Source organism: Glossina fuscipes, unplaced genomic scaffold (genome assembly GCF_014805625.2).
Source record: "Glossina fuscipes isolate IAEA_lab_2018 unplaced genomic scaffold, Yale_Gfus_2 219, whole genome shotgun sequence".
In the NCBI taxonomy this organism is placed as follows: Eukaryota; Metazoa; Arthropoda; class Insecta; order Diptera; family Glossinidae; genus Glossina; species Glossina fuscipes.
In genome coordinates this window covers 332,354-359,956 of record NW_023998562.1, presented here as the reverse complement: position 1 = coordinate 359,956, position 27,603 = coordinate 332,354, and the positions used below count along the sequence as shown (strand labels likewise).

General features: G+C 33.9%; 1 protein-coding gene, 1 non-coding gene and 1 pseudogene across 2 annotated transcripts; 2 read left to right on the top strand and 1 right to left on the bottom strand.

The window, feature by feature from the left end:
- The first annotated feature begins 8,996 nt into the window (after positions 1 to 8,996).
- Positions 8,997 to 12,977, top strand: LOC119642131 (annotated as a pseudogene).
- A 6,408-nt stretch (positions 12,978 to 19,385) lies between these two features.
- LOC119642124 (fatty-acid amide hydrolase 2) lies at positions 19,386 to 21,154 on the bottom strand. Its single transcript, XM_038041108.1, has one exon. The coding sequence runs from the start codon at positions 21,080 to 21,082 to the stop codon at positions 19,508 to 19,510; it is 1,575 nt and encodes a 524-aa protein (XP_037897036.1). The 5' UTR covers positions 21,083 to 21,154; the 3' UTR covers positions 19,386 to 19,507.
- Positions 21,155 to 26,843: 5,689 nt separating this feature from the next.
- On the top strand, positions 26,844 to 26,915 carry Trnad-guc. Its single transcript has one exon. It is a non-coding gene; the product is annotated as a tRNA-Asp (tRNA).
- The last annotated feature ends 688 nt before the right edge of the window (positions 26,916 to 27,603 follow it).

Here is a 27,603-nt window from a genome sequence, read left to right as displayed (position 1 = left end):
AAATAACTAAATGATTCATTTTTGCCTCAGTTCGCGCTTATTGTGGAGGAAAATTATCGAAAAGCAAAGAACAGCATATGTAGAACGTTATTTTTTTCATATAGAACGGGTACAGCCGTCGCATATAAAGTTAGTTAGAGATGCTTATCGCGAGAGCCTGTGCAAATAATACACGTAAACCCACGTGATGCTGGGAATAAAAAAAAAAAAAAAAAACCCTTAACACACAATGAACACTTACACATATAATTGATTAATTAGAATCCATTTATTATTGTTAACAAAAAAATTTATAGTTAATAAAAATAGAAATACTTTCAAACATTTCGTTGTGTGGTTTGAGTTAAAACAGACCAACTTGGGAATGAAATCAAAAGAAAAAAACAACGAAATCTAAATGGAAAAACCCATTAACCCACAATGAACAGTTGAATATATAGTTGATAAAAATTAAATATACTTATTGTTGTTGACATTGATATTATAAATACAAAGTATATTAACGTAGGAAATACTGATGTTCGCGAAAAATAAGATATTTGAAAAAAAAAAAGAATAATAAATATATGAATGAATGCGAAAAACAAAAAAAGGGCTTTTAATTGGTTTATTACAACAAAGTCCTGAAGATTTATCGCCGCTTTTATGTGCATGGATGCAGAGAAGTGACTCCATGAACTACTATGCATAAATTTATTCGGCAGCCAGTGAAGCAGTCACCATCACCTTGTTACACCACCAGCAACGAATCAGAGGGAAGTAATAAAATTGAAGGCAGAAGCAACAACAACAGCAACAACTTATCGGGAGCACTAGGATAGCTGCAGCCGACAGTGAAAGCAGTGATATTCACCAAGTAAACGAACACTACCACCTTGCTTGTACTGTAAGTTATGTTATCTTTCCCTTTAAGCTATCCGATTTTGTTGTTGCCCATGTGTGGCTAAGCGTGCGCTGCCACCGCTGTGGCTGAGGTGTAGGGGCGTGCACATGGTGGCCATGTAGGGCCGACGCTAGACGATGACCGACTGACCCACTGGCGACAGACGCACAGCCGGAAACTGACCAGACCTTTTCGTTCATTTAGTTTGTTTTTTTATTATTTCATTCATTTTATTTTATTTTTATTTTATTTTATTTATTTTTTTTCTTTGTCTAAAGAAAAATTTTTAAATCCTCGACGGCGGGGAAAAAAATTCAAGAGTTTCATGACAAAGTGTAAGAATTAAATTAATTACATTAAAATTTTGTGATTTTCATTTTGGTTCTTGCGATTAGCACTTGTGCTCGCAATAGTAAATATCTTCCGAGTTTTCTTTTTTTCCTTTGGTGTTAACAGCTTTTCTCTTGGGTTGTTTTTACCGTCAATCCATGTTGTAGGTAGCAAATGGTTGATTTACTTAAAATACTTTAACAGAAAAACAAAGCAGAAAGCCCCAAGAAGTTATCAAAAAGTATACCAGCAGGGCCTGCATTGCTTTTAATATAAGAAAAATTTTTATTTCTTTTGCAATAAACGCTATTTCGCCATAAGAAACAAAACCGGGAAGGATTTATTAGAATGAAAAATGTAGCTTCGTAAGATGACTATCTGTTTGGTCCAACACACTTGTGTAGCAGTCGAAAAATAGTTTGATTCGAAACAGAATCTTCTTCTTCCTCTCTTCTGAAATAGGGTCCATAAAACGGCGAAGATATGAGAAAAGCAAGTACATAAAGACGAACAACCAATACTACTTTACTGTACTATAAAGGTTATTTTTCTTCTTTTTTCTTGTAAAAAGGCCACCATTGGTACATTTGTTAATCGACCTTCGCACAGAGGCCGATTGCTTTTTAAAAAGAAATTAAAGATATTATCCCGGTTTCGTTTCTTACTCGTACTTCCTCGAAGTATTAAATTTTTCAAACGAATCGAAATTCGTCTATTTTGCCAACAGGTAGGATGCCTAAGACAGAATGCTAAAGATAAAGAAGATTCGTTTAAAACTCAATAGTAAATAGCTAAACTCACCTTGCACTTGATTAATGAAAAAATATATTATATGATATGAAGGAGGCTTCCAGCCTGCAGCAAAATAAGAAAAAAAGTCAATGACATTCACCAAGTTTTGGAAAAGTCTAGCACCAAAGATGAAGACGATCTTTGTATTAAAAAAAAATTCAAGACAATGAAATATCTGCACGCGTAACTGTCCTTTACCTTATATAAGAGCCATAACTGAATATGAATGAAAACATTTGAAGAATATTTTGGAAGCAATGTAGCAAGATGGCAGTGTTAATAACAATTATAATCTTACCGGTAAAAAATCAAACGCAACGTGATATTAAATCCAACCATTACGCCCAACAATTACGATCTATTCTTCTATTAAGCCGAAATTATTTATAGACTTCAATTAAGTCGCTGACGCCTTTAAGTGGCTACAAGTTTTAGTGTCCAACTAATCGCTTCAACTTAACAGAATATTTTCATACAATTAATCAATTAATACAAGGTTATGCCGAGTTCTATGAAAATCCGTGCAAAACGAATCAAAGGTTATATTTCTATAATGAACAATATATTTTATAAGAAAAGTTGCAAAGTTATATTTTTTTAAAATATTTTTTTAAAATAAATATGCATCCGTTCGCATATTAATCTAAGTATTTAGTAAAAAATTTCATACAGCAGGAAGAAAAACGTGCCATAGAAATTTCGGCTCGTATGAGAGTAATTAAATGAGCGAGCCAGTTACTCTCATAAGAGCTGAAATTTGCAATCACGGCCGAATATAATATTGCTCAAAACTTTTTCCAAAATCAAAAACAAAGCAAATACTTCTTTACAATCGATTAAACGCAGCCAAAGGCAGAATCTCTTGATTTTTACAAACTTTTTAGGGAGACGAGAAATGCTTTCTCCGAATTAAGTAGAAATCTCGGCTCCCTGTGGGAGAAGTTTGAGTTAATTAAGTCTAGGTTTGATGAGTTTCGTTTTATTTGGCAGTCATCTTCTACTCGTAGCGTAGTGTGTGGAACGTCACCTCTGGGTTTCTCTAAATCTGATTTGTTGGTACAAGTTACCGCTCCATCGAACTCTAAAATGAACAGTAATGTTTCCAATATTGCTGAGTCGGTTGGTAACAAAACAGTTACAAACAAGCCGGCAAGTCCTTCTGTTTTAAGCTACGCTGAAGTGGCAAGGGTATCTCCGCCCAGAGCCGCCACTCACTCTAATCAAGCGCCATCGCCTAAAAGTAATGAAGAGAAAAATAAATCATCCTCTCCTCCTGGTTGTTCGCGTGTCAATGTTGGTCATTAGACTGGGCAAGTCTCACAAGCTGCAGGTACAAGGGCGATAACCCCATCTATATTCTCCCCAACTCGAAACTTTCCTACCGTGAACCCCCCTCCTGTTCCAAATAATGACATTTGCTTGACGGCAGTTCCTCCCAGAAAAGCAATATTTGTGTCAAGACTGGCACCTGAAACTTCGGTGGATAGCATAAAAAGTTATCTGGCGACGAAAGTCCCGTCAGTCAATTTAAAGCACGTTAGCATTTTCAAAATGGCTCCTACTCAATCTAGGGCAATCTCCTCTTTTAAAATACTAGTTCCAACTGAAAACAGTGATATGTTGTTAAACAAACCACTGTGGCCAGTAGGATCCTTAATTAAGGAATTTATCCGTCGAGATCGTCTCCGTAATACCAAAGCAATGGTCTTGTCGCCTTCAAAAATCTAAACGTTTCTTCAGGCCCATTATCTCTCATTTATCGAAATGTTAGCAGCATAAATTCAAAAGTTCGTTCTACTTTTCTAAATTCAGTGAGCACGGAGTTTTTCTGTTTGGCCTTCACTGAAACTTGGCTAAAACCCGATCTTCATTCGTCGGAACTTTTTCACAATTCTTTCCAAGTCTTTACAAATGATCGAGTAAATCGCACTGGTGGTGGTTAATTGCCATATCTGCGTCACTCCCGTTCAATTCAATAGAATTTCCCACTTCTCCTGACGTTGAATTTATCGCCATTCGTGCGAAAATTCCTAATAAACAGCTCTTTATAACCTGCTCCTATATTCCCCCAAATTCTGATATCTCCATTTACAAGAAACACGCTGCCCTAACAATGGTAATTCTGGCTGTTTGATTCCTACTTCAACGTCTGATAGGGCTGTTGTATTCTTTAATGAATTTTTTGATCATATTTTAGTTCAATGCAACCGTATATATATCAATATAATCGTACTTCTAATTGTAATGGTAGACGGCTTGATCTCTGCTTCGCCAATTTCCCTGAGATTAGTGTAAATCGTTGTCCACCTTTTAGTTTACCTGAGGATCCTAATCATTCTTCAATATGCATTTACTTTCATCATATGAATGATGGCTCGTTGAAATGCCTTAATGTGCCAAATCAAACTTTTTTAAATAAATATTATGATTTTCATAAAATCAATATTGTATTGCTAAAACATCGTCTTTCACATATGAGGCTTGATTTCTCAACCGGAAGTATTGAAAGCTTATTGTCATCGTTCTACAATACATTAAATCTAGCTATTGCTGCATCTGTTCCGATTAAGCAGTGCCGACCTCGAAGCAGGTGCTCCCCCTGGTTTAATAAGACAATTAAATATTACAAGAACAGAAGAAACACGCTATTCAAAAAATATTCGAAAAGTGGCTCTGCGCTCGCCTATTTCGCTTACTCGGTGGCGAGGCATTGATTTAACTTCCTCAATCACCATTATTATCGCAGATACCATCAGTTCATTAAATCCTCTCTGTTCGCTAATCCTAAATACTTTTTTAAATTTGTTAACTCAAAAAGAAAAATTTCCACACATCCCTCGCATGTTTCTTTTAATGGGTCCGATTCCTCGGATGATCTTGAAATCTACGCAAACTACCCATATCCTATAACTAACTCGGCTTCTATTCCGAATTTGGATATTGCTGAAGATGACGTTTTTAATGGGTTCAGTTCTCTAAGATATTCTTGTGCGCCAGGACCTGATGGAATTCCATGAGGTGTACTTAAATCTTGCGCTGTCGAGTTATGTGGCGTTATCTCAAAGATTTTTAACCAGTCCTTGAATTTAGGTGTTTTACCTTTGTGGTGGAAGGGTAGTTTCCTTATTCCCATTCACAAAAGTGGAAGTAGACATCTTGTTAAGAAGTACAGGGGCATTGCCAAGTTGAGTGTCTTGGCTAAGCTGTTTGAGCGAATTGTGACTCAGTATTTGGCATTCGCCTTTAATTCGTATATTTCTCCACGCCAGCATGGTTTTCGGAAAGGGCGATCTACAGTCACCAACTTGTTAGAGTTTACCTGTCATATTTTCAAAGCTTTTTCTAGTGGCTCTCGCACAGATGTTATTTACACTGATTTAAGCATAGCATTTGATATGGTTAACCATAACTTACTTATCTTTAAACTCCAAGCCTCTGCCTTACCTTTCTACTTAGTGAAATGGATAAGCTCTTATCTGCACAATAGATCCTTCAGGGTTTTTATTTAACTTCATTACCTCGGATGAACTCCCCGTTACGTCTGGCGTACCTCAAGGAAATCACTTAGGTCCCATTTTATTTAGTTTATCATTAACGATCTCCCATCGGTGGTTAATTCCAGCCAGATCTTAATGTATGCTGATGTGAAACTGTTTTCTTCCTTCTCTGTTGAATCCCAATCACATCAGCTTCAAGGTGATTTGGATAATTTTGTTGCATGGTGCTCTTTGAATCTTCTGAAACTAAATCAGAGTAAATGTAAGAAGCTTTCTTTCTCAAGAAGAAAGTCATTCATTACTCAGTATTTCATAGATTCGCATAAGTTGGAGGACGTCGATTCGATCACATATTTAGGCGTTCTACTATATAGGTTACGTTTTAACTTGCATATTGAGCTCTCGATAAGCAAAGCTAGGTCCGTGCTTGGGTTTATAAAAAGGTGGTTCAAGGAGCTTGATGATCCCTACATTATGAAAAAGCTGTACGTGTGTTTGGTTAGACCCATACTCGAGTATGCCTCTGTTGTGTGGTCTCCTTCATATAGGTACTATATAGATTCAATTGAATCTGTTCAAAAGCTAGTCTTGCTGTTTGCCTTAGAAATTTGGGTTAGGATCCGATTGCCTCTCTTCCTCCCTATGAAAAAAGATTGCTACTGCTGTCCTTACTGTCTCTTGAGAACTGTAGGTTTGTTCTTGTCGTTTACTTTGTAATCAAAGTAATAAATGGGGCTATTGACTCGCCTTCATTACTTTGTGAAATAAGCTTTAATGTCCCTAACCGCTTCTCTAGGCACTTTATCTTGGTTAAGCTTAGTCAGTGTAAATATAATTATGAGCTGTTTAATCCGCTCAGAGTTGTTTGCAAGAACCTAAATGACGTCTATCACTTATTCTCATTATCGGACCCTTTAAAGTCAATTAAAGCAACATTGCTTTGCGCGCGATTTAGCGATGTCGTACTTAAACTAGCTTTTAACCTTAAAAAGTCGTTACGATTCGAAAATGAATTGTTGTCAACTATTATCGGTTGCCAGACTTACGCATGTTTGCGATGAGTTAGAGTTCCGTGGATATTCTTACTTATGCCTTTGCAGCTGAATTATTTAACAAGAATCAGTATATATATTATTAGTTTACAAAAAAAAAACGTTTTACCATTTCAAGACGTTGTACCTGTTCTTATTTATTCAGAGAGGATTTACTTGCTTTGTAGCCTCGTTTGAATTTTGAAGAGGTTCGTTTGAATTGGATTTCGTATACGCAGAAAAGGTGTATTGCGGATTGTATCGTGTGTTATTGCTCTTCCGCAAATCCATTTTCGCTCCTTTTATAGTATTTGCGGTTAATGTTATGCAAATTTCGCCACAGTTTGATTCTTCAATTTAATTATTATAGTTGCCATACGGTTTTCCACCATTCTTCTAACACGGACTGCTTGCTGCTATACCTGTAGCGCTTGCATTTTTCTAAAGGATTTGGATTTCACAGTGCTATCCACGGTATATAATGAAAAGTGTGTCATTTGTGTTCTACACAAATCCATTTTGTCTTTTCTCTTACAGCACCTGCTCAAAAAATGACTGCTGTATAAATTTCACGTAAAAACTTAACGCAAATTAAAGTGAATTTTCTACTTATGAGCCGCCATAATTGATTTAAGATTTGTTACCATATTCACTGTACTAAATGGGTATAAAATAGGTATAAAAAGTTACTTTGTATTTGTAAACAACCGCCTGTTCAATTGCAAAAGTCTGTCTGTTTAAATTATATATACCGGGGCTTTTAATGCTGGATGGCCTTAGCTCCCTTTGTTCGTCCATCTGTACATCCCTTTGTCCGCCCATCTGTACATCCCTTTGTCCGCCCATCTGTACATCCGTTTGTTCGTCCATCTGTACATTGCTTTGTTCGTCCATCTGTACATGTTCGCTATCACTGTTAATTTCTTTGTTTTCGGCCTCTGGCTGATAACTGTGCGGTCATTCAGTCAACTACCAGCTAACTTCCAATGAATATAACCCCCTTTCTGTCCCCACAACTCCGGATATTTAAAAGGTCACTAAAAATCACGTCAGGGATGAAGACCATTTTAATAACATAAAATAATAATATAAATATAATAATACAATAATAATGCAATAATAATAATATAATAATAATAAATAACCTGAAATGGAAAAAAACAAAAGATTATTTATTGAATGAGAAGTAATTTCTTTGATTGGATAAGTTTAATTTTTATATTTTTTGTATTATTAATTTCGTCTTTAGTTATTTTGTATGGAAAAGAATATATAATAGTAGATGAAAAATTAATCTATTTATTATATTAGTATTAATATTTGTTTTTTCAACAATATTATTAATTATTAGACCTAACTTAATTAGAATTTTATTAGGCTGAGATGGATTAGGGTTAGTTTCTTATTCGTTAGTAATTTATTTTCAAAATGTAATCTTTAATGCGGGAATATTAATTGCTTTGTCTAATCGAATTGGGGATGTAGCTTTATTATTAAGAATTGTTTGAATATTAAATTATGGGAGATGAAACTATATTTTTTAGAAGTCTAATTATGTTAGCAGCAATAACAAAAAGTGCTCAAATTCCATTTTCATCATGACTTTCGCTGCAATAGCTGCTCCTACTCCTGTACCAGGACTTGTTCATTCTTCTACTTTAGTAACTGCGGGGGCATATTTGTTAATTCGGTTTAACTTAGGTTTAGTTAGCAATTGGATAGGAGCTTTATTATTGTTGTTATCAGCCTTAACTATATTTATAGCTAGATTAGGAGCTAATTATGAGTTTGATTTAAAAAAATTATTGCTTTACCTACTTTAAGTCAATTAGGTTCAATAATAAGAATTTTATCTATAGGTTATATAAAATTACCTCTCTTTCATATACAGACCCATGCTTTATTTAAAGCTTTATTATTTATATGTGCAGGAGCTACTATTCATAATATAAATAATAATCAAGATATTCATTTAACAGGTATTTAAATTTCGATCCGTTAATAACATAGTAATAGCTCCAGCTAACACAGGCAATGATAAAAGTAATAATAGTGCTATAATAATAGTGCTACTGATCATACGAATAGAGGTATTCGGTCAAAAGAAATTCCAGTAGCTCATATATTAATTACAGTAGTAATAAAATTTACTGCTCCTAAAATGAATGAAATTCCAGCTAAGTGTAAAGAAAAGACAGCTAAATCTTCTGAAGCTCCTCCAATAGCAATAATAGAAGAAATTGGGAGGTACACAGTTCATCCACTTCCAGCTCCATTTTCCACTACATTTCTTTTAAGATAAACGATTTAATTTCGCGGAAAAAACTTCTTAACAATCTTATGCATATTAATCTTGAGCCTTATATTGAGTCCATTCAAAATTTATTTCAGCACGAAATCAATAACGTCAAAACTAACATTAACATCTCCACGTCCTACTCACCTAAACCGTGGTGGAACGATATGCTCACAACGTGCTTCCGCAGATTGCAGGCAAACCAAAAATTTTCCAAATACGCTAATATATCCATTTTTGACGAATGTAAACTATCCCAAAAAGAATGGAAAAAGTCGGTCAGAAAAGCCAAGAGAAGTCACTGGGCTCAAGTAGATAAAGACTTGTGTTCAAATGGCAACACAGAACCCTTCTGGAAATTTCTGAATGGACATCGCGTTTCAAAAAGTAAATACAAACAGCCCATTTGGAATGACGGAAATAACAAACCATACTTAGAATGGCTGAAAGCCCAAGTTCCCACAAGTAATGCTTTCAGAATGCTCTCGCCTAACTTGCAGGTGGAAGACATCTCTGCATTTTCATTGGAAGAACTTTTACATATCCTTAAATCAAAAAAGGAATCTACAGCAGCGGGTTCTGATGACATTAAATACGAAATGGTAAAGATTCTTCCCGTTTCAAGCTCTGCTTTAGCTCTGCTATCTGCGATAAATGATCGCTGGACGACTAACTCTTTTCCTACAGGTTGGTGTACTATTAAAATTGTACCCATTCCAAAAGCTGGAAAAGATCTTGAATGCTTCACAACTTTCAGACCTATATCCTTCCTGCCCGTCATCTTAAAAATTACAAACCAAATGATCAAAGAAAGACTCACTAAATTTCTGCACAAGTCACAACTGCTCCCCTCTAAGTCCTATGCTTATCAGAAACACATTTCCACCAGTATTTGTCTTAATGATGTTGTTGTCACCATTGCAAGTGAGAAAGCAAATGGTAACCAGATGGTTGTGTTTAGTTTAGGCATCAATAAAGCGTATGACTGCATCGATCTAGGAAAACTAGGTGAGGTTCTGACTGATTTTAACATACCGGCTCAATGTAGACTGTGGATTATAAATTTCCTTTCTTCGCGAACTCTTGTGATGGGCTCAAATTCAGTTGAAGTTTTTGAAGGTCTACCTCAAGATAGCTGTCTCAGTGCACTACTTTTTAATCTATATACAGCCAGCTTACATCTTAATATCAAATCCAATCGTTTCTACAAAGATTGCGTGGATTTAAATTTATTGTTCAATTCTGAAAAATCAAACGTCATTCGTTTTGCTAAGAGCTCCTAAAAATTTTTCTACATCACAGTTAACGGATAATCAACTCAAGTTTGACCCTTCATGACCACTACCGGGACATTCTTGAAAATCGCTTCGTATGATTTCAACAACAGCTCCGTAATGTGGTTTCATATAATAGAACCATCTGCGGGTCGTAAAATTTCTAAGACATCCAAAATAATATCAACAAAGTGGCCAATAAAGAAACCGCCCAATATGCTGATACCACATTTAAAAGTGCATCCATTTGAGTAAGAATTTTCAAATTATACAATCCCGCTAATAGTTTTCATTATTCTATATATATAATAATATTAATTATAATAATATTAATTTTTTTTTTTGTGTTTCTTGGAACCTCTCGCTAGAGGGTTTAAGTTTCATGTCAGTTGCTGACAATTTATGATGATTTTCGGAAATATATAACTCCCCTTTTCCTTTTTCCTACTTATAATCCTTTCTATAGTGAAATTGGATTGCCGAGCGATATTTAGATTTCATTATAAAAGATGTAATTTCCAAAAAAAAAAAAAAAATCTGTAACCACTTCATTTGCAACCAACGAGCAGAAAAGCTTTCCGAATAATTTAAAAAAGAAATGGCTAATCCAGCAACAAAAATGAACAAGTATGTAGAAGTATGCTTGCATTCACTTGCACATACGATTGATATATGAGCAATGGCTAATATAACAACAACAAGTACATACAACTATATGTACATGGCGGCGTAGGTATTTGTTGTTATATGCCGCTAATTTTTTGTTACTTATGTGACGGATTATCTAGAAATGTCTATTGCTCTAGAATTGTATGCAAAAGAATTGGAAACTAACGGTCAAAATCGAAATAGAAATTTTCCTGTTTTTCTTTTGGTTTTATTGCAATCACGTTTATCACATGATGATCTGGGATCAATGTAGATCGAAAATTATCGGAAGGATTACATGGTAAAGAAATTCACTAGGAGAATGCTTGCCACAGACGATATAAAGAGAGACAGACTGACCAAGAGCATGTTGGTGAGGAATTTTATATTGAAGATCTTTCAATGGATTTATGTACAACTATGGACTAAGATAACTTGGTAAATAATTATTATTAAAGACTAAGAGACAAAAAGACAGATAAAAGCGAAAAAAAAAACACTCAGGCGTTGGCTTGTAATGATATAATTAATGTTAAATTAGCAGGAGAACAATTAATTATTTTCTCAGAATATTTTCTCTCCATTTCTTTATAAAAAGTAAAATTTTCTTTTGAATAATGAGGAATGTGCAGAATAGTTTTCTGCCTTTTGCCATTACTTTTTTCCTGTAAAATTTTCCATATTGGCGGCACTTGTTGTTCTTTCAGCCTTCGCTTTCTTGAAATCCGCGCTAAGAACAAAAAAAGGACATAGGTTACTGCTATGCATGCATATTTTTTGCAGAGAAATAAAAAACAACGGCAAAATGCAGAAAACTAATCTGCACATTCCTCATCAAAAAAATTGATTGACCATACAATGTACGTGGCACTTCAGATTTTCGCGAAATTTCTGATATAGACAACCAAAAATTTATGTCTGCACTGTGTATGAAAATGTATTTTCTCTGTTTTTAACTGAACTAAACTTGAAAAAATGGAACTGAAGATGCAGAAGATACGTGTCTCTTATTCATTTATTTATTTACATTTTATATTTAATTACGTTGTTATTTTTATTTATTGTTACAATTTCTACTTTCATGAATTTTTCTCTAATTTGTAATTTTGAAAAATGAACTATTTGTAGCGAAAATGTGCTCTAAATATACTAAATAAAACACAAGTTAGTTTCATTTAATAAAAACGAGGTAAAAAACATCGTTATATGAATGTATTGCTTCTATTTAAATTCTGCAAGTATTTAATTGTAAAGTTCTATAAAGTTCCACTGCTGTTAGTAGGGTTTCGCACCTAAGGCATCTTCAGTTATATTGTATTCAGATAAAAAGTTTCGTAATCGTCAATTTACCGTTACTACTGATTGGCCAGGTGGTGTTTACTGTTCTCCAACTGTAAAATGTTCGAGAGCCGGAAGTATTATAGCGGCGTGTTGGGCCACCATGATGAGTTATGGCCAAAAGTGTTATTTGGAGGCTGCAAAGCGTATATTAGACACAGCGCACTATATAGAACGAGGGTAAGGAACATGAAAATACTTTGTTGCTTTTTGTTAAACAAAAATATTTTCCAACATTTTCAGATTGCGTAAAATTGACGGAATCTTTGTGTTTGGTCAATCGACTACCTCAGTGATCGCAATTGGATCTCATTTATTTGACGTGTTTCGTTTGTCAGATGCCTTATGTAAACTAGGTTGAAATTTAAATACTTTACAATTTCCATCTGGGTGAGTAACGCAACTTTACATTTTTCCCCCACTGTTTACTAATGTTTTGTATTTCTTCGCTTTAAGTATACATATATGTGTTACCGATATGCATACTGCGTCAGGAATTGCAGATAAATTTCTAGTCGACGTACGGGCATCTGTAAGGGAACTTAGGAAAGATCCTCAACAGCCGGTGACTGGTAAAATGGCTATATACGGAATGGCTCAGGCTTTATCCGATCGGTCAGTGGTAGGAGAAGTAACGCGTTGTTATTTGAATAGTATGTATTATACGCCATCGCTTGACGAACTTTAAAATTGGATAATGCATACTATAATAATAATTTGCTCGTTGTCGTACAACATCTCATTTTTACGCATTTGTTTGTATACATGACAAAACTTTTATGAAAGAGTCGACCTCTTTTTAGTGATATATGAAAACCTGTTTACAACTAACTTTACCAAAATAAGCCGCACATATGTTTATTCTCTTTTTGTCTTTGTTATGAAACTTTGTTTCTTTTTTTTTTTCTTTTTTGAAGTAAACGCATTTTCTTAAGTAAATATTTAAAACATGAATAAATTTGATGATGTGCAAATTTTTCTTTCTTGCTTCATTTCTAACTCCTACATGACTTCATGATTTGTCTAGTTCTCGTATGAGTTTTTATGTTTTTATTTAACATATGCATCTTCCTAGACTTGTTAACGCCACACGTGTTCATGACTATACACATCATTGGCTAAAGTGAATGCAAACTAAAAACTGTTTTGTCGTTTAAACAGACGATCGTGGATCGCAAATTCTCTAACTATATGTAAACTGCGATGAATTGTGAAATTACTTTGTTTAATCCGCCCTAATGGTTATCACTTCTTTTTTATGTCTACAAACGTTACTGTATTCCTCTCATAGGAACTTCATTCGAACTTAGCGTAAAGCATTTATAGGCTGCTTATACTACGTTTTATTATTAATTTAATATAAGTTTTGCTTTAAGTGCCAATTGAACTCGACTTTAGTATTTGTTTAGTTGAGTTTCATGTATAAGTAGAATTAAAATAAATAGATAAATACAAAACTAAATAAATAAATTCATTATGAGAAAAAACAAAATGAGTATACCCCTATCCTTCATTTAAATGTGCAACCCCTTTTTTCCATTTTTCCTTTTTTTATGAATTCCTCAAATCTTTCTCTTAAGAAACCTTTACGTATGTCCCATACATACCAACACAACTTCGTTTAATAGCATTATTTTTGGCGAGTTATTTTTAGGCATTTGGTATAAATTGAGAAATCAACAAAAAAAAAAAAGATGAGAAATTGATTATAAATGAAAATAAATGAACCTGGGCACGACCAAATTTTTGTTTATAAATTGATAAATGAAATCAATGAAAAAAAAAATGAGAAATTGATTATAAATGAAGAGAAATAAACCTTTGCACCACCAATATTTTGTTTATAAATTCTTATAGAATTAAATAAATTTATTAAAAATAAAATCATTAAGTAGATATATCGCATGAGACCTAGCGGGTTCGTGTTTTACACGATTTAATTTTAATTTTAAAATTTAAAACAAGTGTGAAACTCCCGCAAATAGCCGTTTTCTATAAAATTTTATTTCTAACCTTAAAAAGCAAATCATATCACTTGTTACAATAACAGTGACGAAACTCTTTTTATGTTATAAAAGACATATTTTTGAAATTCTCTCCGTTTCTCGTAGAGCGGGAAATTTTTTCTCGTTTATTTTACAAATACAAATATTCAAATATTTCATCGCTTCCCTCCGCCCTTATCTGCATATGTTGCATGTAAGGGATTAAAAATAATTTCGATATATATAAGTTAGATACTAACAGCTCCATTTAGATCTATCGTTACAGGGTGAAAGGCACAATAATGTTGTCGAAGCGTTTGCAACATGTATATTCTTGATCAGCAAAAAATTCTAAATCGATTTAAGTAGGTCCGCCTGTGTTATGCACGCTACAAACATTACTCTAGTCGCAAAAATAAAGCTATCAGCTTTAATTTTGGCAGAAACGTTGGAAATTCTCGCGTCAGTATTGAAAATGAACTAAATCGGTAGAAAGACAGGCCTGTAATGTAACGTTAACTGAGAACATCTACGAATTCCAAAAGGGATGAAAACCTTTAAGACGAAGTTATAAAAAATTTGAAAGCATATTAATAAGCTACGTTGTAGCACCTTTATAAAAATTGAAAAAATCGTCCATGCCTATCTAATTTTCTAAGGTATCATAATTTCATTTTTTTTCTCAAACGTTGATAACACTTAGAAGGAAAATCAAATAAAATCCCGTAAAGTATAAACTTTCATAACACATAGTAGTGTCAAACTCACAATGCATTTAGCCACGTCCATCTGCCCAACTGCGTTGTGTATGGGGTAAACTGGTCAAAAGACACACGCCTACGCAACAAAAATTATAAACATTTTGTTTTCCATGGTTTGTGCAACGTTACATATACAATACAAATCTCCGATTTTATCCAAAAAAAAATATTTTTATTTATTATTATTACTCTAAAAAACAGAAACCTAATGCTATGGACTACGGAAATTTCATTGTTCTTCTGATCTTTATGATACGGCTCTTTATGTGCTTACCTTTATATTTAAATTGCTTGAAATTTTATAGGAGAACGAAAAAATTTTTTGTTTATGTTTATTGGAATGTAGTTATTAGATAGTTTAAATTGCCTTTTCATAATTGCATCGAAAACATTGTTCAGTTATCGTGTACATTACTGCAAAAGCAACTTATAAATAAAGATCGTACTGTGAAAAGGAACTATTTGTCTTTCATTTTTTTTGCTTTCTAACGGATAGGAATAACCATCACAATCTTTACTATTTTACAAAATGACAGCGATAATAAGAACATAGCTTAGTCTTTTAATGCTTAAATTACGATATCCATATACTCTAAATTTTCGCAAATCATCTGTGGTTTACAGAATTTATTCGAATCTCAAGCTTTTAAAACATAATTCGTAAAAAAGTGTTTTTTTTTCTTATAAGAAAGACAACCAATCGAAGCCAGAGATAAGCGCGAACCTCCACTGACTAATCACAAAACAAAAAATAAAAAATACTTATGCATCGCTAACTTCATTCTTGACGATCGCCGCACCTAGCAATCGACATGTCACTATACCAATACCTATCCTGCACATGTTTAATACTTCTCTCAAAACCGGAGTCTTTCTCAGCAAATGGAGGCCTAGTACTTTAGTCCCACATCAAAAAATAGCAGTAGAGAGCGTGTTCAAAATTACAGGGTTATTGCTAAACTTTCCATATTACCCAATCTGTTTGAATAATTGATTACTAAACGCCTAATCCGTTCAATTAAATCTATAATTTCGCAGTTTCAACGTGATTTTATAAGTGGTAGACGGTCACAAATCTTTTAGAGTTTTCGTGCCACGTGCTTAACGAAACTACCATGCAAATCGGCGAAATCGTTACTGACCCTGGTAAAACGTGTGGTAGAAGGAGCATTTTACGTGCAATCCCTAATCGGTTTCTCTACAACACTTTGAGTTGGATTGCCTCGTACCTCACCCGGTCATCCACAAAAAGGACAAATTAATTTGCACAACTCTAGGGATATTATTGTGGGATGTACCGTGCCGCAAGATAGTCACCTGGGCATAATTCTCTTCTTCCGACTTATAAACGGCACTCCATCAACGATTAAAACGTATGTTGCATTCTCATGTGTGTTGCATTCTCATGCATGCTGATGACGTTAAGCTATTTCACCACTCCAATGATATGAAGGGCTTCTGCTGACTTCAATTCGACTTGTTGTCCCTAGGGAAGTTATGCGAGATTAATGGCGTGGCCTTGAAACTTTGAAAGTGCAAAGCAATATAAACATCCATACGTCATTTAATCTTCAAACGTAATCGGTAATTACTTAGGTTAGATTTGATAATCCTTACGTCAAAAGCATATACGCATCGTTAATTAGACATATCGGCATGTATGCCACAGTTGTTTGGTCACAGCTGTAGTTGTCATGTGTACTTGGTGGAGTCTGTTTAGAAACAATTTCACGTATTTGTTGTTTAGATGAAAAACCCAAAAAATACATACTCCTCAGGAGAACAACTCTCCTTTTAATCAGCCGGCACTCTCTAAGGAAGAGAAGTATCGGTTATGCAGTAAGTTTCGTGGCTAAGGTTATTAATGGTGAAGTAGACTCTTCATTTTTAATGAATGAGCTCGGAGCCCGTGTAGAGTCTCTAGATACTTTTTTCTGTTTGGCGTACCGCTTTGTAGGGCTAGCTATGAACTGCATTCCCTATGGTGTCCACTGTCCACTTTAATGAAAATTATCACTTATTCTCCATTTCTGATAAAAGTGAATATGTGAAACGTACGTTACTCAATCGATAACGTTATCCTTGTTCGTGTTTGAAGACGGTGTTTATACTATCTGAGCATATTGGTGGGGGAATTGCCAGTTGAATCTAAGTAGGTCCTTAAACGTGTCTTTTATACGGTAAGATTTATAGGAAATCATTACACTTCCGTTTTTCATTTTTTGTACTCTTCTTATCTTCCACTATTAATAATATAGTTATTAGTCCTAATAACCGCTTAGTCAAATCAGTCATTGTGAGAATTTGACAATTTTTTTTTGCAAAATTGTGAAGTGTTTTTAATTATTGTCATTTAGCATTATATAAACATGCGCTCTGTTTACCTTTTTGACCTTATAATGTTTTTGACGTAATTAAAATAAAATGAAATGCAATTAACATTAAAATCCATCAATTAACCTTTGCCAAGCAAGTAAAAACGCTATAGTGTGACAAAGCCAACCATTAAATGTCCTACAGCACTTCGTCAATTCTTTACTTATCTTTGTCATAGAATACAAAAAAGTGTAATTCTTCTTCTACTAAGAACATACTTTTCATGGAAGTCTTTACGTGGTATGGGATCTAAGACGTAATCAAAACTTACAAAATTAATTTTCTTGTCAAAAATATTTTCATTGCTCACCTACTACAGACATAAAGCATTAAAAGTTATAACTTGTGGCTACGTGAAGGATTACTTTGCATAGGAACCCTTATGTGGGATGAGATAAATAGTAGACCAATTTTCGTGAAAAAATATTAAAAAATACGGATTTTTGCCGTCTTAAAATTTATGTTTCATACTACAATATTTTCGTGTTTTGCCGAAAGCAGTTTAAAAAATAGGGCCTTTCGGTGCAAATTTTTCAATCAATTTTTAAGTAATTTTACTTAGCGAATTTGAAGTAATATTACTTAGCAATACTTGCTGACAAATTTTGAAAATTGCGGATTGTTTCCACTTTAAGACTTTTAACAATAAAAGGGGTTATGGTAAAAATCGTTCGACCTAATTCATTTTCAATAGAGTTCGCCCTTTCTCAAAAAACATTTGTGCACCAAATTTTGTGAACCTTAGAAGCGGCGATGTATGCTTGAGCACAAATATACATGGACAGATGTCAAATAGACAGACAAAATGAAAATGATTCTGAATCGATCAGTACAATAAAAGGTGCGTCTAATTTAAGACCTTGCCGATACAAACTTGATGTACCTACAAGCCGCAAATGATGTACAATATAATTACATAGCATAGTGCACATAGAGCTGTTCTTGTAGGTGTATGATTAACTAGTAGGAAACGGAAATACATTGCTCATGGTACACATATGTAGTGCGAGCGAAAATTTGTTTGATCAAGGATGCAAGGTTGAAAGTATCTATTGCGATGAAAAAAGACACGCAGGAAGGGTATCACTCGCGGATTATAAAAACAAGCAAATATTAACTTTAACATTTTGTTCATGGGTGGTGATTATAGAAACAAACGAAACCGTTAATGTAAATATTGTTAGCCTCGTTAGTAGCACTTCGAGGATTGCCGTTGTGAAAACTGAGAACAAGACTAAGCTAGAACTGTTTCAAGAGACGCATTAAAATATACTTGCCTAATGAAAAAAGTACAAAGGAAATCATGGATTATAATAAATGTTTGTCTTTATTATTTAATTACTATCCTGAGTGCGTACTCAAAAACTCAATTACAGATGGCTTTCCGTTTTACAACCGTACCAGTTAGTCATAACAATGTTTCAAGCATCTTGTGCTTCAAAATATTGAACGCTGCATGCCAAGATTTTTACCGGATTAATTTGATTTTGATTCAAATGTGTTAGCGATAATCTTAGCAAACAGTAATACATGAAAATGTGTGTTTCCTTTTAATAATTCAAGTAACGCTCACGCAAAACGGGATTATATTCAGTTGGCTACTTCTTTGGATTGGAAGTACGGGTATGTTACCGAAATAAATATTATAAATTAATTAAAAGAAAAATTACGGCGAATTTCCTATCTCCGCTTTCCACAGCGATGTGGAATGTAAAGATTTGATTAAAGTTTGCTTTCCACCTTCTTAGAAAGCATTTCAAAGGCCAAGTTATTAAGGCGCTGTTCGTTATTGTTTTTCCAGTGATATGTGTCTTTAGAAGTGGCTTCTTTTGGTTCAAAATAACTTTGATCAGTGAATCATGTCATACGTATTTCATCTAATCTATTGTTGTAGATTCATTTTTCTCATTTTTTACATTTTAACATGAAAGTTCTTCGCCTCAAACAGAGCAAAATACTATTTTCTAAAATGTACATGCACGTTGAACCAAAATATGCTATAATTACTACAGCAAATTGGATTCATCAGTCCACGAGTAATTTAAGAAAAAAAATATGCAATTACCGCTTGCGATATTTTTTGAGTATTATAAGTAAAAAGTTCTACATATTGTACATATATATATGTGCTGCGGTAGCATAAGTCGAGATATGTAATTTAATACCAATGTAAAATTTTACTTACTATCCTGTTTTATTCTATAAATGTTATTGAAGAAGCAGATATTTTCCTGATATTCCTTACACATGCACTTATTACTACTTATAATACAATATGAAAATTAAATGATTGGAATTAATTGCTAATGTTATATGGCGGTACCCAACCACCAAAAGCTCTTTCTAATTCCCCAGCTACTGCTAAACACAAGCGATCGTTCATTTCATTGGCTACTACTTGAATACCCATCGGCATACCGTTACTATCTAAGCCCATCGGGACTTGTGTGGTTGGTGTCTGTAGCACATTAAATATGGAAAAATAACTTATATCGCCAAACTTAATTAGAGGATAATAGTGGAATGTTGCTGTCCTAGGGGAACTGTGATAGAACAAGACTCCATCATCTCCTAAAACTTCTTTCAGTATGCGCTTCATTTTTGAAGTTATTTCTCGCATTTTCTCTTCTTTTTCTGGCGGCAAAACAGAATTTATTAGACCATAGATGGCCGCCATGGTGAACTCACTCTTTCCAACAAGCTTTTTTAATATTTCCAAAAAAGGATTTACTTTGGTGCCATTGCCTAGCAGTTTACTAAATTCAGAAGTTTCCTGTGTCATCCAATAACGCCATAATTTGTGACTATATTCTATGCCAGGTAATTTAAGCAGCTGAACTTCTTTTCCACTTGAGTTTTGAAAATGGCGACGTATTTGATACATAACCATCTGTGTCTCATGGTTTACCGGATTGCATAACTTGCTATTATTGCTGGGTATATAAAAGAAGCGCAATTTTTTTAAATCTACAGGCAGGTCAAGTTGAAGCTTCTGCACCATCTCAGGCCTAACCAGTACTTTAAAGATCGGCATTAGATCCCGACTAAAGCGGGTCATAGGACCAACGACCATCATCGTTTGTTCCTCTTTACCAGTGCGGAAAGTGCAACCACGAGTATCCACTGCGAATTTTGTAGGCTTATGACCAAAAATACCACATTTGAATGCTGGTATTCTTATGGAACCCCCAATATCTGTGCCCAAGCCGAAAGCTGTACAGCATGAAGATATCAAAGCAGCCTCCCCTCCAGACGAGCCACCTGCAGATCGTCTCAAGTCGTAGGGATTGTTTGTTTGACCTATAAGGTTATTCCTGGTCTCGCACCACATATTAATTTCAGGAACATTTGAGGTGGCAATTATAATAGCCCCGCTGTTTTTCATAAGCCTTATGCACTCAGCGTCCTCTTCTGCTTTTAGACTTTTCCTAGAAACCAAGCCAAGTGTCTGCAATTTTCCTGCAACAGCTGTGCTGTCTTTGGTTGTAAAAGGAACACCTAAAAAAGGTTTGGATTTCAGTTCGCTTTCAGAATATTCATTATTATCTAATCTCCTGTCAATTTGTGTTGCCTCTTCCAAAGCGTCTGAGAAAGGCCCGTCCACTACAGCATTTATTTGTAACTTTACCACTTCCACGCGCTCAAAGTACGCTTTAACCACATCATAAGACTTCAATTTGCGTTCACGTATGAGCTGGGCCAGCTCGACAGCACTTTTCGAAACGATTAATTCCTGCCCTTTGTCCTGCACTTTTTGAACGCGCTTTTTTGGCCCAAAATACCAACCCAAAATAAATTCCAAAATATTATCGATTAATATATTTAAAAATATTAAAAATGATGTTAAAAATGTTGCTTTCTTTTCGGCCATAACGTTGCTTTAAAATAAATCGGTGTGAATCAGTTTAGCTGCTTAAAATGTCTACGTCAACTGGTTGCGAAACTTGTTTTATATATAAGTTTGCATTAATTATACGCCAAAAAAGAGTAGCGAAAAAAAACACAACACCTAACCCAGCTGACTATGGTAAACAAAAGAGAAAATGTGTTACATACTCTCAGTACTCCCCGTAGATGGTGGAAAGAGAAAAAATGGCACTATAAGGCACTGCATGATAACGCAGATACGGTAAATAAACCGCCCGAGTTCCACAAATACGGTAAATAAACCGCTACATGAATATAGCTTTGGATAGTTCATTTCTTCTTCTTCTCCAAGAATTTAGCAAACCAGGTGACGACTGAGTTGGGCAGAAAATTTTTGTTTATTTGGCCGTGGTTGGTTGAAATGTTTGTTTACATTATGTAAATGTCACGATTAGATTGCAAACAGCAGTAAACAAATACAGACTTTTTCAATTATTCCCAGAGATCAAAATCATAGTCGTCTTTTCAACGCAACACCTGTTAGCGAATACAAACTAACTTTTTCAATTATTCTCAATTGTAAACACATGCAGACGCTTATTCTCAGATGTGACCAAGTTCAGACGCTTACTCTCAGATGTGACCATATTTGCAGACAAATTGGTGTAGGTTTTATTCATACCATAGAAATTAGAAATTCCTTGTGTTTTTCTTGCAAAAAATTAAAAACAAAAATATTAAATTAAAAATAAATATTAAAAAAAAAGATGAAGTCGCCGCAAGGACGTTAAAAATGCAGAAGATTCATCAATTTTGAAGTACAAAAGATATTAAACTCTCAGGACAATGTGATTACAAATGCAATCCAGAGACTGATGAAGAGGGCGATAAAACGATTCGATTTGAAATTGCATTTCGAAAATGCATTTAAAGCAAGAATCGAATGGTGAGAATACATGTATATAACAATGTCCATAAAAAAGTTTTTGATTTACCTTTTGGAATTCTCTAGCTTTTGATGAACTTGTGCAAGACTATAAAATTTTTAACCCCAAAAGACCTGTTTGTAACTTTGTTGACCAAAAATCTTTAAGCAACTCCGCCATAACTTCTGCTAACGATGTTGCTTCAAAGGATGATAATACCGTTCCACCCGAAAACTCGATGTTAGCGACTCGGAAACTAAAGAACGTGTTAACATTTCTAGTCAATTTTTTGTTACTCGAAAGAAGGCGCCCTAAAATCTGAGAGAGAATGCAAGGCTAAATTAGAACGTCCCTGTTTCAAAAGCGAAATAACGCTCACTCAAAGTGAAAGTGCCGCAGATGACCTGTGAAAAGAAATTTCGAAATCAAGCTTTGAGCGTATGGATATGGTTGGACAACTTAAGTTGGGTTATATTATATGCAGACTTGATAGCGATTTGTTCATAATCGATTAGCACGCGACAGATGAGAAATATAATTTTGAAACATTACAACGCACCACGCACTTGCAAACTATTGTTGTAATTATTTGCAATAGGCAATCTTCATTGGCTTTGAAATAATAATTGAATTAGTGCATGCCATAGATTTTATTTTTCGTTTCTCTTTTAAAGTTCTCTCAAGGATATTTATTGCTCCTTACGCGGAAAGAGAACATTCAACTTTGATGAGTTGCGTAATGACAGCTTGTCTTGTTTTATTGCAATTGCGGAAAACCGTATATGTATAAAATTTGTTAAGCTTTACTTTTCACGAAATTTACAGCTATCACAGACAGGATCTATATAAAAGAAAAGTAAACATAAAACGATTTTCAACATGCTAATGTCAGGCAGATTGTCTTACTTGCGTACAATACCGCATTAAGCCCTGAGTAGCCCATATTAGGGTGAACCGGAGTAACCATATTTCTGACACTACGCAATTAAAATATTGATTAAGAAACAATATGAACAATCTTTTTAATGATACGAAAAGTATAATAAGAAAGTTAACACATTTACAAAAACTATAGAAATTTTTTGTATTTCGTTTGCTTACCATTAATTTATTGGTCACTTTGGTCATATCAGCTTAAAGCATATAAAACAACAACCAATCTACCTTTTTCCACTATGTTTTTGGGGCTAATTTTGTTTAAGGTCTCTTGTATGTTCTCCCAATACCACTCCTTCTCCTTTTGCCCTTCATAAATTTCTCTCAGCAAATGATAACCATCTTCTTTTGAGGCTTTGTAACACTATCCTTGAAATAAAATACTGAAAACATGAAATTAAGAAACGAAACGAAAAAGGCAAAAAGCTCGAAAAATTGCACACAAAAATTCTAATTCCAACAACAGCCAGTTAAACATGCAGGAAATTCTAATTGAATTTTAATAAAATTATAAAGAACAACGGGGAATTGGAGGAGGAGGTAGCTGATTTTACAAATTAAACTCTTTGAATTATTGTCAATTGTAAAGCAGGGTTACAGTGCCTTGGGGGTGTCATGATTTTGGTATTGTATTTTGCATTAGATGGAAAAGGCGTCATATATGAAACCAAGGGGGTGAAATTACTTTTCCGGGAAATTTGGAAGAGTTTCTGAAGGATTTTTGTAAGATCTTTGGTTTTGTAAGAAAACTTTCGAACATTTAAAAACATTATAATTTAAAGGAACTTATAAATTTTTTTAGTGTCGTATGGGCGGAGAAAGTAAATTATTTTAATTATGTTTTAGTTAATTTAGCATGCGAATTTTTTAGGTCCAACACTTCAAAACAAGAAGATGTCAAAGGTATAGAAATTCTTAATTTTCCTATTGAACGAATATCTTGATTATTATTTATATTATCAATGATAGTTCCTGCACATATAAATAATAATGCCTTAAATAATGCATGAGTTAATAAATGAAAAAAAGCTAATTTTACATAATCAATTGATAAAATTCTTATTGTTAACCATAACTGTCTTAAAATAGATAAAGCACTAATTTTTTTAAAATCAAATTCATGATTAGCACCTAAAACGGCTATAAATATTGTTAGATCTGATAATAATAATAACAATGTACCTTTTGAATTTCTTATTAAAACTAAATTAAATCGAATTAATATATAAATAAACTATAAAATAAAATATAAATAAACCCCTGCAGGAAAGAGTAATCTTTTTATTTTTGAAAATAGGGTAAAATCGAATGCCACGCCTATAAAAATTGTATAAAACTATTGAGGAGACGTACAAGGGGAGATGAATGCATATTTTTTATACATTTATATAAAAAAGATTATATATTATATTTCAAGCACTTGTATGAATATATGGAAAGAATTAACATCAAATTTTTCAATTTTTCAAAATAATTAACAATAGATTAATATGAGATTTTCATTTTTCCCAAATAATCCCAGTTTATATATTACTAAGATAATATCCTTATATACTACGAGCTTTTGGTTTTTCCATTCCTTTGCCGCTACACGAATATTCTATATAATCTTCGGTTTGGGCCAACAGTAGCGATTTAGCGATTTAGGTGGTGCTTGCAAATGTTCTTCAATGTTCTTCACCGCCATACTTTTCCACAATATGTTCCTTCGTCTGAAAAAAAATAAAATATATTATTGCACGGTTGTAATTGAGATCTCTAAATACTTTACCTCATCGTTAATTTCATTGAACTCATCATCAGGTTCTCTTTTGCTGGGCAAAGAACTGGAGGGAATCAGATCATCCTCTAAAAAGTGATGTCGTTGTCTCGCCTTAGTTTGACTTTCTATTTTCACTAGAAATGTTTCGCTCAGCTGACGTTGAGCTTCTTCCACACTCTCTCATGAAGACTCATGAAAATCGGAGACTTTAAACCAACATGTATTGCAAATAACTGTAGATATTGGATCATCTTGAATTGGCTAGAAATTACTAAGTATTCCTGATTTCTGTTTGAGCGGAAATTTTCAAATAGTTTGTTTACCTCAAACCAGAAATGCTTTCCTACTATTGATGCCATATTAGATTTAGTTTACTGCCAGTCACGTCGGATATATTAATAAATTCTTCAATCTCTCTTGTACACAAGCGACAAATCATAATTACTCACATTTGTATACATGAACATCAAAAAGTTAGAATGTTATAAACCTGGAGGAGTACGTAAGAATTTCTAAAGTATTTCAGTAAATATTTTCTTCTTTTTAATCTGTCCGAACTACAATGTTATGAATACAATCGAGAATCGAATACTCCTAATTTTGTCTTGTGATTCCCAGCTGCCGTGACGATTATGTACTAATATCCGTTCGCACCCATCGATAACTTTGTGTTCATACCCACATATATCACAGGGTAAAATTAAATGAACAAAAAAAACAACTATTTAAGATATCTGATTAGGTTTTGCTAGGCTAAACAATTTTTGAAGTAGTAAAAGTTTGCTTGGATTGTAGCCGTAGTGAGAGTTTATTCATACAGACTACTAGGCTACTTTCACCTCTCTATATCCTTCCCTTTCTTCACTTCTTCTTTCTGGCCATTCCTATCTTCGTGATGGCCAGAGCGATTGGCCATCAAAAAACAAGAATCTTCCTTTCCAATTGATGCAATATTTAAAAAAGTTCAATATTTTTATTACATATAAATCACTGCAGTTGAATTATATGGCAAGCATATCTATATGTGCCTCCCGACCCTTCCGTGTGAATTGTGGCTCATAAGTGTCTAAAAATTTCTATATTCACAAGAGAAAGACTCTAATAGGTATTGCTTTTAGCAAGTTTTTTTTTTACTCCTTAAGGTTTTTTTCTATTTGAATCGAACAGGTTCGATACGATCCTTAAAGTTTTCCAACAAAAAACTTTCTCATCAATTTTATGCAAAGGTTGCTGTGAAACGCAATCGGAAATCAGGCTACTTTGTTTTAAATTTGTTATTAATTATTACTTACCGCATTGGATGGGTTTAAGTTTAAATCGTGCGGCACTATGACTGTATACGGATGCTTAAATATGTTGTTATAACGCATTACACGATCTACCACTACACTAACTTCATGATGTATTTGACCCCAGGCTCCATTTAGCGATGTGGGAGCGTTGGCTGGTATCGTGGTTTGAAATGGAAATATATATTTACCGGGTGGTAATACCAACATTTGAGTTCCACCACTTTGTCCGTAGACATACCGTTCGTTACTGTAGTATATTTCAGAGGCGGAATAAGTTTCAATAGTCTTTTGACGTTCCCCATGAGTATCTTGCTTCGTAATATGCTCAGTCCAACGCACTTCAGCAAAACCGCTTACTGTTATAATAATACCTATGAGACATAAAGTACGGATTAAATTCTATTAATAGAAATTCAAAATTATTTTTGGCCAACGGCTTTATTAGAGCATACGATTTAGTTGAATAATTATAGATAAGTCTCTTTACGAAAGATGATGTCAACAAAGATGTATAGTATAGTTAGACGACATGACGTCAAATGCTTGTGATTGTAGCATTTGTCTGAAGCATTGCACATGTGCAAGTATATGTTACGCGATGTGTATGTATGTGAAATGACAACTTTTTCCAATACTTTCTATACACATTTTTATCTAAAACTAATTTTAAAAGCAAAAAGCAAATGCATAATCTGTTCTCAATTCGTAAGACAAAATGGGAAAATTGTAATAAAAAAAAATGCGTAATTTTCAAGTGTTCGTTGCGTTTAAGAATTCTTTTGATGATATAAATATTTTCTTTTTGGTAATATTTGCTTAAAAGCAATAATTGCTAATAGGTTCGATATATCCTCGATAGTATAGTGGTTAGTATCCCCGCCTGTCACGCGGGAGACCGGGGTTCAATTCCCCGTCGGGGAGTTTAGTTGATCAACGCTAGTTTTTTTTGCGTTTTCTAACCAATTATTGGCGTATATACAAGAGTGATACACAAGAGATATTCGTATTATTACATAATATATATGCTTATACATCTAATATACATCTATTGCATTGTATTGTACATGTATATGTACATGCAACATGTATATTAAAATCGACAATCTCTCATTGCCGGTATATAATATACATATGTCTATATATCCCGGTACAGAGCAAAAAAAATTTTTTTGCGAAGTTTCTTCAAGAATGATCTTTGATCACCGAGAAATGGTATGAATGTTCTGTTGAGAATATTTATACAATCACCACAGTGCATGTGACCATAAGAGCAATCCCCACTCATCTGGTTATCTCGTTCGTTTATAATAGGTTCCTTACTGAGATCATTTCTCTTCCTCTTTAGACCATTTTTTATTCCTCTTTAATCTAATAACGATCGTTCTACGTGAAAAGATCTCGACTAAGAACTCATTCTTCGTGAAGTTCTTAAATCGCAAATGCGGTAGAGTTTTTCAATAAAGCCGACAGCCATTAGAACGGTAGTGCTACAAAATTGTAGTCTTAGAATTTATTTCTGTGATTAAAGTAATTATGATAATGATAAATATATAAATTCCTGAAGTTTTATAATAAATCGGAAGTATTTGTACAATAAATTATTGGTTGG